The sequence below is a fragment of the Sardina pilchardus genome, chromosome 2 (assembly GCF_963854185.1).
Source record: "Sardina pilchardus chromosome 2, fSarPil1.1, whole genome shotgun sequence".
Classification (NCBI taxonomy): Eukaryota; Metazoa; Chordata; class Actinopteri; order Clupeiformes; family Clupeidae; genus Sardina; species Sardina pilchardus.
Window position 1 is genome coordinate 3,014,327 of NC_084995.1, and position 17,430 is coordinate 3,031,756.

The 17,430-nt window shown below is 41.9% G+C and overlaps 2 protein-coding genes across 6 annotated transcripts in view; one reads left to right on the top strand and one right to left on the bottom strand.

Moving 5' to 3' along the window:
* lrba (LPS-responsive vesicle trafficking, beach and anchor containing) overlaps positions 1-17,430 on the bottom strand; it is a 193,282-nt gene that overhangs the window by 69,582 nt on the left and 106,270 nt on the right. For 4 of the 5 annotated variants that reach the window (XM_062516552.1, XM_062516559.1, XM_062516538.1 and 1 more), the window contains exons 38-39: positions 14,790-14,936; positions 12,563-12,699 (exon numbers count right to left, since the gene is read on the bottom strand). In XM_062516552.1, coding sequence (XP_062372536.1) covers positions 12,563-12,699; positions 14,790-14,936 — 284 coding nt within the window. The remainder of the gene's footprint in view (positions 1-12,562; positions 12,700-14,789; positions 14,937-17,430) is intronic. The other variant, XM_062516545.1, reaches the window with a different exon arrangement.
* Positions 9,281-11,052, top strand: mab21l2 (mab-21-like 2). Its single transcript, XM_062553324.1, has one exon. It carries the CDS (start codon positions 9,609-9,611, stop codon positions 10,686-10,688), a length of 1,080 nt encoding a protein of 359 aa, XP_062409308.1. The 5' UTR covers positions 9,281-9,608; the 3' UTR covers positions 10,689-11,052.

Below are 17,430 nucleotides of genomic sequence, written 5' to 3' on the forward strand. Positions count from 1 at the left end.
TACACTCTCTTATATGGGCCCATTATAAAGTAGACATGCTTGAAGGGCTTGATCTATTGATCTGGCTGATGGAATGATATGTCAGTCCCCTCAAATAAAAGTCCATGTCTCAGGGAGGAATGGCGGTTTGGGGAATGGCCCCGTAAATCTGCTGATGGGCCGGAGCCCCTCACATCCCTCTCCCTCCTTGACTTTGAAGGCAGGCGAGTATGATGGCGGAGTCGGCGTGCGCCTCTGACTTCTATTACCCAGAGTTCTTATCAGACGACAGGATCAGTGACCTCATCTCACCAGCGTGGCCCCATCTTTGGTGGGATAACCTCTGCAGGCACACGCATGTAGGGAGCAGCGCCCATGCCAATGGATCAGCGCTACTGAGGTGCTTAAGAGAAGAGTGATAAAGACTAGGGAATAACAGCAAAGGATGGAGAAAGGGAGGGGGCAATTTGTCTCCGCTAACTTCCAAGATCCCTAGTCATTTGCCGCTAAGCTTGCCATTTACTTCAGGGAGTTTCGGAATTATCAGAACAAAATAATTGAATGACTGAATTGAACAGCTAGCCAGAGATCAGGAACACTTTTCCACATTGGCGCTTGTCCTTATGACTACTGGGACAACGGAATGCAATATTCCAGGAGATATGAAGTGATATGCACTAATCACAATTGGTCCAGTGGAAGTAGTGCAGAGGGAGGTGTGGGAAGAGGAGTGTGTGATGAGACTGATAATAATGATGAGAGCGGCGTAGGGACATGTTTAATGCATTCCAGGTGCAGCAATTACAGGAGGAGAGGAAGAGAACAAGGAGTCTCATCATTCAACCAGTGTGTGCCTGCACGATTTATCGACTCTTCCAGGATGCGCTCCATCAATACACTGTGTGTGTGTGTGTGTGTGTGTGTGTGTGTGTGCGTGTGTGTGTAACAGGATGAGGGGTTATAAATATGACTGACCGAAAAGTGGCATGGCTTCCCTTCTTGAGCTCATTGATAATGACATACCTGTTATAGCCAGCCGTTAGCAGTTTCACAAACTACTTAGGCCTAACTGAAAAATCAATAGGCCTTTCAAAGGGCCTGACACTCTGACTGGCAGCTGCAGCCGAAGGTCGTCCGCCACAGAGAGGCCGGGGTGGGGAGTCCACTGGTCAATGCAACCGGTGTAACGATTCGGAACTGCCACCCCGCCAAAGAGAACATTTTTCTTTGATCAGCCCCCTGGTTCTCCCTCATGCTATCTCCTCCTCTGCAATTAGCAGTGACCAGGGGGTCTGGACATCAGACATAATTGAAACAGTAGGCAAAAAAATACCTATATGTATTTATCCAGAGGTGACAGACGTTTAATGACATTTAGCAGCATTAAAACCACTTTCAATTTAATCTGAAGAAAGCTCATACACGTACCTGGCTATAAGACTGGTGTTTACACCAATATAACAGCTTCATAGTTATTCTGATGGTAAAGCAACTTGTAACAGTGAGAACTGTGTGCCTTCCATAGCCGTAGCCTGCCCTTCTCCTGACGACAAGCCTTGCCGCCTGCTCTCCCCCGACCCAGAGAATTACACACTACTAGAAGGGTCATATCGCAATTCAGCATTCCGGTTGCTGCTACAACGGCTCACATTTTGTTCGGACCTAGTCTATATCAAGAATAGATCCCAAATCAAAGGCCAGTAAAATATTTCTGTTCAAATCCTGTGTCTTTGTATTATTTTCAGCCCTTGCAATTACAGCCTGAAAATCACATTGTCTGGTAATCCATGTTTGGCTATTAACAGAATGAAACTTTTTATTCATAGACAGCTCAAACTTTGTAGGGTGAAAGACAAACATGTTATCAGTATGGCTAAACCATTCAAAGTTTGTACAGCATTCTCATTGATTTTCTATGAGGCCCGAGATTTAGAAAAAAGTGCAAAAAGAGTGACAGGGTTGTACAGTATAACCTTGCTTTGTATGCATTTGGTATCAATTATTTTTTATTTACATACTATATTTGATTAATTTTATTAATTGTATTAATATTTAACCAATATTTGAGTTCTCCACATATAATGGAGCTTGAGAATTGTAAGGATTAAACAATTAATTTAATCCTCAACATTTTCAAAGAATTAAAATGGTATGTGGGGTAGCTAGTAGGCACTTGAAAATCAATGAGAAATGATCTCAGTGTATGGGCATTTAGTGCATAAAGTTCCAGTGCTGTACCATAGATTAATAAATTGAGTCAAACATATTGTTTTGCCTCAGGGCCAATAATGAAAACCCATAGGTATACAATGTAACCAAGTATGATTTTTGACGTTAATTTTTGCCTACTAGCTACCCCACATACACTTTTCAAAGGAAACATTTAGTCCTATGAACATTAACAAAAAATGCAATTACACCTTGTTTTATCCTTAATATATTTGTGTGCATTTGTTGCAGAGACCTCAAATATTGGCTCAACATTAATAACGTATTGTATTTGCAGACAAAATAATGATTGGTGCCATGCAGATACAAAAAAGTTTACACAACCCTCAAGATCACCAATTTTGCACTTTTTTCCACATCTAGGACCGTTATAAAACTCATGGACATGCAGCACAAATGTTTCCACCTTAAATAGTTTGGGCTCGGAATAATATAGAAGATATTAATGCTCAAACATGGCCTCCAAGATAAGGCGAAACGAAAAATGGAAATAAAAACATTGGAATTTAACACAAACATTTAACAGGTCTTACAGTAGTTTTGGGACTTAAATATTAGGTAGACACGTTGAGCAAAATCTGAGATGCGCGGCAACCATCTACCTGGATTTTGTCTGATTTGACATGGAATGACCCATTATATTTGTGTGAAATCGTATAATATCACCTTGTCAGTCAAGATGGCTCTTCGGAGATTAGCTTTGCCACATGTACCGTGTCCAGAGGGAAGAGTGCAAGCCATGAGGGGTATTCACGACAGTTGTGTAAAATACAAATACTCCTCAACTGTAGGGGGAGCTCAGTAGCAAAACAAACAAACAACTTGGATTGGATTGGAGAATGCACAACCATTTTGACCTGTACGTTTTGTACGTCCACTCTTGCTTAACATGGCTCTGGCAAGGGCCTTCAACAGATCTTCTGTTTCAATGTCAGCCATTGAGTAAGCATTAACTTTAGCATACGCGTAACACAGTACGATAGCGTATGCTACACCTCCATCTTGACTGGCATCCCGATTACCCAATGAAAATGGCCATAAGCATTGCAATGTAACACTGTGTGTGTTTGCGCTGAACTACGCTGGTGTCTATAAATGCAGCAGCCCCACTTAGAGTGGGGATGGTGGTGGGGGTAGGGGGAACACCCATCTGGTAGATGACCTCATCAAGTCTGCCTGGCAGATGCGGAAGGGGCTGCCAAGCAATTAGTACCACTGGTTGATTTCTTTGGGGCTGTCTACCAAGCTAACGCATGTGAGTCCTCAGACATGGGAACGAGAGGAAGGAAGGGAGAGGGAGAGGGAGAGAGAGAGAGAGAGAGAGAGAGAGAGAGAGAGAAGGAGAGAGAGAGCACAAGTGTGTATAAAAGAGGATGTGTGAGGTGGAGTAGACAGACAGAGAGAAGAGGGAAGAGAGAGCGAGACAGAAAGAGAATTAAAAAATGGGTGGTGTTTCTGAATTTGTGTACTTGGACGTATGAGTGTGTATGCATCTGTGTGTGAATGTCTTGCCATCCATGCACCTCTCAGGTTTCCAGTGCAGGGAGGGGAGAGGGGTGGGGGGTCGTGGAAAGCTAAGAGCACCTCTACTCTCACTGACATTCTCCCTCTTATCATTCCCATGAAAGCACAAAGCTTGCTAACTCAAGCCGACACAGGAATAAAACTGTTGCAGATTTCTCGCTCTCACTCTCTCTCTCTCCCTCTCTCTCCCTCTCTCTCCCCCTCTCTCCCTCTCTCCCTCTCTCTCTCTCTCTCTCTCTCTCTCTCTCTCTCTCTCTCTCTCTCTCTCCTCTTTCCTGGTGAATGATTCAGACGTCTGAACTCAATTCCCTACTCTTTATTTAGATCTCCACACTTCTACAGGAGAGCAAAGGACCCAATTTATTCTAATGTATGCACTGCTAGAATTCCCACTTTGAATGTCTCTATTCTTTGGTGGAATTGTGGACACGCCATGGAGCTCCATAGCAATATGGGGAAAATGTAGTCATTAAATGCATTCAGCTCACTTTTAATCATTGTTGACTTTATTGCTCATGACCAGACCATCTGTGGAAATGCATTTTGTGGCAAAAAAAAAGCGGAGCAAAACTCAGTTAAATAGCACAGAAGAAATGGGTTAAACCCTGCCTCCACTTCCTAATGGCTGTCTAGTGCCTTGGGCTTTTCATGGGCACCATATGCAGGTGAGATCTGAGAAACCTTGTGTTTGTGCAAAGCATTAAAAAGCTAAAGGTACAGCTGGGGAGAGCTAAAGAAGGAACAACACTTTAAGCATGTATGTTATGGGACTGACATATGGAGAGAGAAAAATACAAATGTGCACCACAGATTGTGAGCTCACACAGTGATTAGAGGTCATGAAGATAAAGAGGACACCGAGTAGTACGAATATCATGAGTTTCCCAAAAACCATCTGTGGAACAAAAACAAGCATGGAAAAAAAAGAAATAGTAATAATTTTGCAACAACTTCATCCTATCCCTTGTCACAGAACTTTCTATTCTTGCGATACAGGTTTGACTCTAATAACTTGTTCAGTCAGACTGTAATTGGCTTTTTGATCATTTCTGTATCAAAACAGCAAGAGGTTTATATAATAAAGGTTTCTCTTATCACATGACAAAAAAATTCCAAAAGGTTTCTTTAATCAGTCTCTAAAATACACAGTTATTGTACAGGTACCAGTAACTATAAATTACAAAAGCAACAGCACTAGTCAAGTGTGCAACTGGAGTTTGGCCAGGTAGCAAGTTATACTCTTCAGGTTAGAGACAGGATATGGAGAGACAGACAGAGAAAGAGAGGAGAGAGAGAGAAAGCGAAGGAGAGAGGGAAAAAGAGGGAGGGAGGAGATGAAGGAGCTTATCAGACACCATCCAGCTCTGTCGAAAGGATCACCACAGAGTTGTCTGATCAAAGAGAAGTGGCTCCATGGCAGAGTCCATCCCTCCGCTCCCTCACCATTCAATAAAAGCAGCTCTTTACCATCTCAGATAATGCAGGAGGTTTTCCAAAAAGAAGCAGAATAGCAAGAGACCTCCACCTCTGGGAAAAGGCTGATAGCAGAAAGGCCTCTTGGAACAGTTGCTTTGCATTTGAGACCTGCATCAGGCCCCTCAAACATGCACTTTCCTCCAACACTTAAGCACTGGCTGCCCTTTAAACAGCTTGCACAGCTCATCCATCTCCACCACTACGCTTACTTGCAAGAATTATATTCAGTGAGTAGTTTGTCAAGTATTTGCGTTAAACTATTTAATTACATTGTATAGTGTATGTATAGACCCATGTTGTAAAGTGACAAAAGTCCATAAAAATGTTTTCATCTTCACATTTAAGTCGTAGAATTGAAATGATGGCAGTCAAAACATGCAGTGATGTCCATATCGCAGTCTCAAACCAAACACGTAAAGGCCTGGATGTCTAAGGGACTATTCGCCCAGTGCTTACATGTGAACCTGCTGGCTATAATGTACACTCACAGACAGGATCTGAGGGGGCCAGTGTCTCACCCAGGGGTTATTCTTGCTACATATTGGAAACAAATACTGTGTGTATAAAAAGTGTATGGCAGCACTCAGAAAAACTTTTTTCCAGATGAAAAACAAAAGATGAGTGAGATTTTGTTTAGATACAGAGATGACATGTCAGGTCAAGGGGCAATGTGTCTGCGGAACTAGTAGTTTACGACATATGTGTGTTTTCTTGGAATACATTTCTTTCTTTTCAGAATTACAGCTATGGATCCCTGCTCTGGCACTATCTCCGTCTTATTTGCTTGATTATGATCAAATTTATGAAAAATTATATCTACAAAAATATGTATGTTGAGAGAGTGTGATGCAGAAATCTCAACCAGGTATAACCAATACATACAGACCGTAGACTGTATAAAGATATAAAGCACACACACACACACACACACACACACACACACACACACACACACACACACACACACACACACACACACACACACACACACACACACACACACACACACACACACAGTCCAGATATGAGCACAATGACCTTGTGGTGAGATGTAAAGTATGTGAAATGGCTCTCACATGCTCATTTTTACCATGACCATACATCACGTAGTGCAGTAGTTAGCGTGCCTCCCTACATGTAGGATATTTTCAGAATTAAGAGCGGGTATTAATCTTTCAGGTTCCCATATTGTGATATTAACCAGCCTCCCATTCAAATCAAAAGTGCTGAGGGCAAGGAGAAGGGGAGCAGTAACTGTTTGCGTATGACTGCTCTCACTATAGTGTGATTCAGGGGAAAAGAATGCAAAATCACAACACTTGTGCTTTTTCAAAAATCTTTGTAATAAATCAAATCTCTACATGAAACATGCATCAGATGGATCTTAGTAATTTGTAATTAGTCTATTTTCATTACAAGAAAAGATGAGTTACTGTTTTTTTTAACAAACCCTTATAGCACCTATAGGACTTATAGTCCTGTTCGATGAATGTGTGGACAACAGATTTAGTCAATGAAATGCCATACATTTAACACTGAAGCGGGACAGTGTTTGTCCTTCAAGTTAACAACAGAAAGGTCAATTCATTTACACATTCCCCATAAAATGTTAACGTAAAATATAAGCTCTCAACCAAATTCCCAATCCACAAAACAGGCTGAGTGGGTTGGCTAAACAGCAACGTCTGTGCAGACAGACCTGTGACTTTCCCTTCAGTCAGAGAGGCTAGTGCCGAGGCTGGTGTGCTGGAGAGAGTGGACTGAGTGGTCACACAGCAGCCCTCAGCAGCAGCCCACTGCAGCTCACCTCACCCTGGACACAACACTGACCGCTACAAGGCCACTTCAATCAACTCTATGAGAGTGAAGATGGCAAAATGTTTCAAACTATCTCAATATATTTCTTCCAAATCACTTAATGTAGGGCATATTACAATATTTCCATGAAGGCCATGCTCACAGTATAAACTAAGAAAGCAAACAAATTCAGATATTTGAACACTTTTCATGTTAGCCGTACATGTAGTTAATGGTCAGATTTTTCTTTAAAAATAATAACCTAGCACTTTAAAAAGGGTCTTGAAAAGATGCACAGGTGCAGTCATAATACAGGGTGGACTTAATCATGTTAGAGTTGGCAACTGGTGATTTCTGCTTTACGCGTTTGATAAAAATAAATAAATAAATAAATAAATAATACATAGAATAAAATAAACTGTAAAATACTCTCATATGAACAAATACTTTAACAAACTCTGCATATAACTATGCTGCAGTTTGAGAATACCACAGATCAATAGCTTGCCTCCATAACTCAATGGGGTTTCGTGCATGAAGCTTTAGGTGTTTCCAGTCGTGTCGCTACACAACAGGGTTTGAGTCCGGCTGTTGTGTTTTTGCACTTCGCACGATGGAGAGCCCTTGAGGGAGACGGTGATAGGTGCTTAAGTCATCGAACATGAAGCGCGGGGTGATAAGGGTGCTTCAATTACAACCCCACGGAACCGGTGCGCTACATTATTCATCAGACACGCGTTAATGCCCAAAAGGATGGTCATAATAATAACTATAATAAAAAATAATAATTAAAAAATGTTTATAAAAAAAACACTCGGGGAAAAACTCCAACAAGGTCCTGATCAAAGTAATATCAATTTGCAACACAATATTTAGGAGTGAAGGAATGAAACATGATTACGGCCTGAAACACGAACAGTCTCTTAGCCGTGCTTGTGGAAATCAAGTGTTTCATGAACATTAACCTCCGTTTTAAACGTCAATTATGCGCTAATGCTTATATTTACTAAAGTAGATTTTTTTTATTTAAGTAGATTTCATATTTCATATTTAACGTGTCATTACATTCTCATGACTGAGCATAGCAAAAGAAACACTATTCTTAAAATAGAAGACAAATAATACAAAATAAATCATTTTGGTATGAAACGTTTTTTTGCATTATAGACTTGGTGAGCTAACTTAGTTTTTACAAATCAGGAAGACGAGAATAGCTTGTAAACCTATACAGACATTAAAGCACCAGCAAAGCATCTGACAGCCTCGTCTCACTCTGTATGCACGTTTTCCCTCTTCTTCCCTGAATGCTGGTCGACGCATTTCAGAACTTCGTGCGTTGACACTTTTCCCAAATTCAATTGTCATTCAGTTGTACAAGTACGCCTTCCGATCATTAAATATTTACATGAAGGACTTCAGTTTAAACATCCGTTTAACTGCAGCGACATGATACAACAAGCGGGCCTGTTCAACATCTATACGATAATATAATAGATACGGCACTTAAGTGATACTATGTCGAAGATGTGTGCAGGATGTGACCCAACAACATGAATGATTCCATTAATATGTAAATCACATGACTAAGCGGGACATGCCATATGTTGGATATGTACTTGCTTATGTTCAAAATCTTCCAGACATATTTTTTTATTTGTTTTTTTTTTAAATATCATCTATACAAAATATATCAAATAAACATACAACTTATCAAACATAAACAAATTTCCACAAATACAAGGACGGCTATTAATGTACAACGAGTATTTTACTGTGGATCCATTGGACCATTGGTGCATTCACCGCACGAGATAAACGAAGACAGAAAGAAATGTGTTAATAATATTAATATTCAGGACATAGCCTAATGAAAAGGACGTTAATGAGATATTCTAAGATCAATTGACAAAATTATCTTGCAAATGCTCAATCTGTGACCCGGTAGCTCAAGCAAATGGAATACAAACAAATTAACCAAAGACCATGACCATATCTCACGTTATAGGTTCGCAGGTTGAAAGTCCTTAAATTTGTTGCAAATACGAATTGTTTATTCTAACCTGGATGCTTCGCGGCTTCTCGAGATGTTCTAGAGGAGAGAATCTCACCAGCCCACAACCGCCTGTCGGCTGAGATTGTGATTGGTTGTTCGCCATGACAGCTCAGCCGTTGATTGCAAGATGGGAAGCCCGACCCCTTTCACTCTTGCAAGGGGACCATTCATAAACTAAACAGGTCTAGTGCTCTCGGTTGAGTCTGGACATCCACACGCAGAGGAAACGTTCAGGTTTCACAGCAAAAAGGAGTAAAGAGACATGAGTGATCACAACCAGTGGTTCATATTATAGCGTGTGCACAACCTGAGACGGACCTGCCTCTCAGCACTCTCTGCGCCGTGAACTTCACTTTAGACAAGTGGTTTGACATTGCGTTGCATCTCTATCCGCTTCCTCTCGAAACTGACGTCCATCCGCTGAGCGCGCAAACTTCACTATTATTTTTTCCTTTGCTCAGAAGCGCCCTGCCTCTGGCTTAACCGGTAAGCATTGGATCCGTCAGCGTACTGCGAAACTCCGGTGTATAGCCCGGACCTTTGCCCAAACATGATTGCGACGCAGGCTAAGCTGGTTTACCAGCTCAACAAATACTACAACGAACGATGTCAGACGCGCAAAGCAGCGATTGCCAAAACTATTCGGGAGGTATGCAAGGTTGTATCGGACGTCCTAAAGGAGGTGGAAGTCCAGGAGCCTCGCTTCATAAGCTCTCTTAGCGAAATTGATGCGCGCTACGAGGGCATGGAAGTCATTGCACCTAACGAATTCGAGGTGGTGCTTTACCTGAACCAGATGGGCGTCTTCAACTTCGTGGATGACGGATCCCTGCCTGGCTGTGCAGTCTTGAAGCTCAGTGACGGCCGCAAGAGAAGCATGTCACTTTGGGTCGAGTTCATCACTGCCTCTGGCTACCTCTCGGCCCGTAAGATCCGCTCTCGGTTTCAGACTCTTGTGGCACAGGCCGTGGATAAATGCAGTTACCGTGACGTGGTCAAGATGGTGGCTGACACCAGCGAGGTTAAACTGCGCATCAGAGAGAGGTATGTTGTGCAGATCACGCCAGCTTTTAAGTGTACGGGTATCTGGCCTAGAAGTGCTGCACAGTGGCCCATGCCTCACATCCCGTGGCCAGGTCCCAACAGGGTCGCTGAAGTGAAAGCTGAGGGATTCAACCTTCTCTCCAAGGAGTGCTACTCCTTAACTGGTAAACAGAGTTCAGCAGAGAGCGACGCCTGGGTCTTGCAGTTCAGTGAGGCCGAGAATAGACTCCTGATGTCGGGCTGCAGGAAGAAGTGTCTATCCGTTTTAAAGACTCTGCGCGACCGACACCTGGAGCTGCCAGGCATGCCCCTTAACAACTATCACATGAAGACCCTGCTGCTCTATGAGTGCGAGAAGCACCCACGGGAAACCGACTGGGACGAGTCCTGCCTCGGGGACCGACTAAACGGCATTCTGCTACAGCTCATCTCTTGTTTGCAGTGCCGCCGATGCCCCCATTACTTCTTACCAAATTTGGACCTTTTTCAGGGGAAGCCTCATTCAGCCCTCGAAGCAGCAGCTAAACAGACATGGAGACTTGCGAGAGAAATCCTGACCAATGCGAAAAGTTTGGACAAATTGTAGTCTAAAGTGAACACTTTGTTTCTCATATGTGGGACCGTAAGAGATTGCAACACTTAAATGTGGAGAAAATGGCCTTGCGCTTCTCCGAGCAGTGTCAGACTATGCGGGAAACGAAAGTAAAACACACACGAGAAGACTTTCATAAAGATGCATTGGGACATTGTCAGAGAAAAAAAAAATGAAGGTACATTTTAAGCTAAATGTAATAATTTCATGTTCGTTGTTTTAAATGTTTTCACAAAGTGAAGATTTTTAATTTAAATATATGCACAAAATCTTTAATTGCAAAATGATAAAACTGTAGCGTGCCAAGTTCAACTTTTTCCATGATGCGACTTTAAATTGAAATGTTAATAAAGTCAAAACAAAAGTTGAAAGAGAATTGGAACTTGGCTTTGTTTCACTTTACATATTATGCGTCTTCAGAATTAATCTACAATTAACATCTATTTTTTACTCTTTTCACCTTTAGAGAAATGTGGGCTAATACTAAAACTTAGGCCTATAAAACGTCGCATTAGACCAGCTTTTGCGTGGAGTTTTCTACAAGTTGTGGGTGATGGTATAAAGGCATTATAGTTGTGATTAAGTTAAAATGTGTTCATTACAGGTAAATTTAGGAGACATCATTTCAGAGGGTTAACAATGCACTGCAAACAAAATGTTGCTTTATTTTTGTAAAGAATAATTTCATTAGGCCTATCAGTTCTGCTAGTAGGCCTACCCAAAATTAACTAGATTAACCGACAAGTGTTCATATCCCAAAAGACATGTTAGCGTTAGGCTACATTATAGCCTAGAGTATGACTGCAATTTTCACCGTTTATCACTTCATTTTTTGCCGACTAAATAAAATAAAAAATCTGTTTACCCTATATTCCACTAGGAATTCAAAATGGGATAATTGTATCAATATTTGATGACGTAGACAACTACACGTCAAACTGATAACACATGTAGTTTTAATAGCCAGACGTTTTAAAAGTCAGCCTACAATTGTAAATGCAATATTTTACATAGGCCTCTTAGAAATAGCCATTTAAAAGCGTCTGCCCAATATTCGCTCAGTTATTATGTTTATTAGTCTGCTAAACGTGGTAGGAGTGGTAGTGGTAGGCCAACATTGACCTAATATTAGGGTCATATTCGGGAAATACACACAAATTCCTCCCCAATCACAAAAGCTTGTTTCAATATACACAAATGTCAGTTGTTGCAGCTTTGCTGAATTCAAAGGGCAAAGAGAACCGAGTCATATTAGCCTATCCGTTTTGTCAAAGCCTAGACCTGCCTATCTTACATCGATACCCTAGACTCTGTCCTCTAGTCTATGCTAAAAAAAGTAACGGAATAAACAACAGGAATGGCATAATATGTGCTTCTTAAAACACAGAGGTGATTTCCGCAACATCACCTTATTATGAGGAATCGATGCAAAATGTTATGCGATAGATGAGGGCCTGATGCTGCCAGACGATTATCAGTAATCAGAGGTTATGAATCATCAACAACTGAAGTGAAACAGCTGAAGTTATGGCCCTCAGAATATGGAACAAACCCTCTCACCACCACCTGTGCTACTTTTTACACCCTATTTCTTCCTATGTGTTCATTTTACTGCGCTTTCAAAATTGGGAACAACCACGCCAGAAATAGGCTATTCTAGCAAAAGAAAAAATCACGGGCCTTAAAAAGAGCAATTGGGACATGACAACCACCACTTTCTGCCGCATTAAGACATTTGTCTGCCCCGTTTTCATAAAGTTATTTTATTGCTTTGAAGGTGCAACACTTATTTGAGTGACGTTTTAAAAACTCTTCCCATGCGGTATTCGGTGGTGTTTTGGATCAATGGGTTAGGTACCCTCTCTTACCTTGGGATCGATTTTCTTAAAGCTCGGCTCTTCCTCATCCACCTCAAAGTACACTTCCGAGGCAGTGATGGACAGGGTTCCCTTCACCACAACGGCAGGCGCGACCAGCTGAGCCCCGGTGCTCAGGTTCACGGGGCCTGCAAGTGAAAGCTCCGATCAGACACGAATGCTTCACACACACACACACACACACACACACACACACACACACGCACACACGGAGAGAAGCATGCGCTCACACACCTGCCCCCACACCCCCTTAACTAAACGAACATTTCAAAGAACTGCAGTGTGTTTAACAAAACATATAAACTCAACATGAACCCGTATTGACTTTCTAATGGACTCCGCTTGAACAACTGACCTAACGTCAGCTGTGCAACAAGAATCACAAACTAGGACATATCAAACCATTGAATTGGGATATTTTATATAGGCCTATATTCAACCAAATACAAGGCTCTGCATATTGGAAACAGACGAATAGGCAATATGTGAAGCTAATTTATTAGCGTATCTACGCTAATAATGCAGGCTAATTACTAGGCCTATATGTCTGCTGCGAACATTTTTAAATTTATGGGCTGTATATTCGTCCAACACCTTCTCAAGAATAGACTGCTCAAATGCGTTGGCAATTAGAGGCCCCTCTCAGAACACCCGTCACGGCCACTCGACAGCTACAGACCTACAGCTTACTCCAAGCAGGTTTGCAGAATAAAATCAAATGTATTGTCAGTCAATGTCTATTGATTGGGGGATGGTGAGCCGTGTTTAATCTCTCATCAATCTTAATTTATTCTAAGATGACAATGCGAGGGTCGCTCGGGGGAATTTCTCGCGGGCTTTGGCCGGCGCTCTTTCCCCATGTGCAGCGCATTGTATTTGCAGATGTGCGTGTGAAGTGAAAACGCTGAGCCCCGTTTGATTTCCCCAAGCACCCTTCCTTCAAAAACACATGGCATAAACAGAGATGTTCATTTGCCAGTCTCGTATGCCCTCGGAGCATTAGTATGTAATACTGGGGAGGAATAACAGTTTTTTAACCAATCGTTTCCCGCAGACATTCAATTACACCTGGATGAGGCAGCTGCCATGGCGGGTGGCATGGTATCCCCCTCCCCTGACAAATTTCACTTCATTTTAGAACCATGTCAATTTATTAACATGGCCGTCATTTAATCCTCTTTTCATCCTCCACGGCTGTTTGATAATTTCTTCCGATACAACCCCGTTATGCAGGCTAGAGCACAAGATATTTCTAAGCAGAAGGGAGAAGGGGTGGGATAGATAACGGTAGGCTACAATCCGATTAACATTACAGCTATAGTTACTGGGCATCCATCGTGCACAAAAAAATGTCCGATAAAGCACAAATAAAAAAAATGGAAAATTAATTGTTTACTGGAACGCAGAGGGCCATCTTTTAATCTTGAAATCGTTAATTCATTTGACAAAATACCTGTCGTGTTATTGATATCATATATGAGAAATAACGGACTATACACGACAACTGACATTATCAGCAGGCCGCCTAACAAAAATGGTTATTGTGCCTGTTCATGATATTCATATATCTGGCACTAAACTGTCCTACACCCTGACGTTCAAAAAGTTGTTTCACAATGGAGTTAATGTAACTAGCAAAGCTATGCAGATAGGAACTTCATGCCATCAAAATGAAAATTGTCAGGGAATTTAAACACGACCTTCTAAGGACTGAGCAATTTGACTTTGCAGGGCAAAATCAGACTGTTAATTATGACTATATTTTATATGATTATATTTCATATTTTAAAGTTTAGTTGTACCGTTTTATGTATGGAAGCCTGATATACACACACACACACACATATTTATGCAACCTTCTCATAGGCCTCATTCGTTGTAGCTTGCATGATGGAAAATTGGTGGTTGCTCATGCTGCCAAATGAAGATCCCCCACCCCCAAACACACACCGTCTCATCTTGCTTCCTTCCATGAGTCAAGGCGAAAAGGCAGAGCTAAAGCGATCACAAGACGCTAATGAGAGAGGCTTGTCAGAGTTAATGGTAGGCGCCTGGGAAGTGACCCCCCCCCCCCCCCCCCCCCCCCCGTAACAGTCCGAGCCCCCGTGCTCCGTGCGCCTTGCTAAAGTATCGCGCCTTGCTAAAGCCATGCTCTTAAGCTTGCGTCCGTGCGCAGAAAGCACTAGTCCACTATCCAAACGACAACACAGTGTTTTACCTGTGAGGTTCTCCAACTCCTTCTCCTCCAGAGATGACAGCGTGTCATCGTCACCATCCAGCAGTATCTCGCTCTCCGAGTTCTGATTCCCCAGCGCTTGACTTCTGATTGACTGTTTGCCTTTGAGGATGTCTTCTTCAGGAGCTGCTGAAGGTGAGAGCAGGACCGTCAGAAATAAATGGTGAAGGTTAACATTCATTTAATATCACTTGTCATTCAATCATATCTATAAAGTCAGTTCAGACGTTGCCTACTGTTTATGGTTTGTTGTAAGGGAACATATTGACGCCGAGCCGTATAGTTTGTGATCGTTCCATGTTTGTGGTGATTTTCGCATCGCTCAGCTGTGAAGCTGTTTAAGTAGCCGTATTTTATAATAGTTGGATGAGTGAGTGATTCAATTTCATTCCATGCAAGCAATTGAACACTGTAATAACTTTATCTTACTGACTATATTGTTTTCAATTAAAACGTGTCCTCGACATAAAAGTAGGCTATGGGCATACTGTTGAAGTAAGTAGGCTATAAGATTACAGGTCATTGACAACGGAGACAATAAAACAACCCATGGGAATATTCCGGTTAGTGCAAACAAAAACGGCTACGTTTACAATTCTTTCACATCTTATTTGATATATAACATATGATGGAATAACACACAGGGATACGCAGACGCTGTGCTGGGTGTCTTTAGTCTATGTTACTTAACTGCAACTAATTCAATATTCCGAATCCAATCCTTTCATTTAGACTGAAAAACAAAACAAAACTCAGCTTGATGTGCCATTCTCTCCAGAAAAGCACGATTTTCATGCGTTTGATAGATTCCAGTCCAATATGCAAACATGCCTAAACTACTGTTAAAATCTCTACTGCTTATGCCTTTTTAATATATCAAAACAAATTTAGATTAAATGAAATATTTCTGGCCAAACCAATATCCAGGAACACATGCCAAACATATCACAACAATGTGCAAGGCGCCCAAAGTTCTTTTCCTCCGTTTTGATTTCAACTGTACATGACTTGAGGTTCAGAATAGATTATTTAAGAAAAATGGTAATCTGCAAACATTTACAGAGCACTGCATTCCCCAGTGGTGCAGGGCAACACTCTGCTGAAACTGCTCTGGTGGTGACGCCCAGGCAATCCTTCATCTATATAAACAGAAAAGGTGACAGGGCCTGCTCCTAACAGGGCCCCTTCAGAAGAACTCGCTCAGTAGGGCTTCAGTGCTGCCCGGGCCCAGTGCACTGCAGTGGACATGGACCTGCTGACCTCTCTGCTCTCCAGCACACAGTCTCACCTGAGGGGATGGCCATTTGCATCTGAGGGAGACACACACCAGCCCAGCCCCCATCACCCCTACTCTCTGCTCAGGAGTAGAGCAAGAAAGAAGAAAAACTCTTGTCATGGAAAGTATGCAGCTCACTGATATTTAGAATGGTCTTCCTGTAATTAAGTCTCCCCGGAGGATTTGTAGTTAGCTGCAGTGAAATTACTACCAGCTCCCTAATATATACCACATGCCAAAGCATTCACACCAGCAAGTGGACAGGAGACTTGACACAAGAATGGCTAAAAAAGCAAATAAAGATGCATGGTCACTATATGATCATAATAATAATAATAATAATAATAACAATAATAATAATAATAAATAAAAATATTCATAATATATTTGTTGCTCTTTATAATTATCAATATTAATGGGGCACTTTTAATTTACAAAATAAAATGAAGAACAGATTGATTTTAGATTATATCAAACAAATCCAAATCCAAATGTGTTCCGTTTCAAGGAGGCCGAAGGGGCAAAGTGTGTCCTCCATTAGTGTCCATGCACGGGCCTTAGCTCTCCATAAGGTATATCCAGGGTGTACACATCACACTAACTTAGCCTGCTCATTCATTCAACTCATTCAGCATTCAAATGTAAATAAAACCAGGCTTGCATTACACTTTCAAGTCCCGCTTCCCCTTTTCCACCGGACTCAGTGCCCTCGTTTGTATCAAGCACAGAGCCAGCCCGAGCAGGCCAATTAAATTGTCAGAATTAACAAATGTGTTTTTAACAAGAGTGTGGCCCAGAGAGGAGGCATGAGGCGCGTATTGATCGGCCGAACAGAGACATTAGTCTTCAGGTGTTTCCTCTGCCACCTCTCGTGCGCCGGCCCCGCTGCAGCCCCAGGAACGATGGCTCTCTCCAGCCATAAATACTGCGAGGTGCCACGGCCACCGCTCGCAGCTCCTCAAGCAGAAATCATGCCTCATACCCTTAGCCAGCCGCCAAAGGATTCCCCACTTTTCTACAGGCAAAGGTTGACATTGCTTGTGTATGTTACTGCACTAAACTGTTAAAACCTTTGGATTTTCACTTAATTATTTTTGTTATTTTACACTTCATAATTATAAAACTATACAAGCAAACTGCATTGTCCAGCAGTTTCAAATTGGAAAATCAATTGTGCCTTCATATGGAAATGCAAAATCTGCCTCTGCTTTGCTTGTCAGATGAAAACAATTACAGTCCGATACGACCTCAGCGCTCAGTTTGAACACATTCGACCCCATTCTCCTCTACTGCTCTACTTCCGCAACAAATGTCAGGTTGACAAAAACAAGCGTTCAGACTACCTCA

Bases quoted from the DNA above. Each gene is read 5' to 3' on its own strand.
- mab21l2 (XM_062553324.1), top strand. From the start codon at position 9,609: ATGATTGCGACGCAGGCTAAGCTGGTTTACCAGCTCAACAAATACTAC.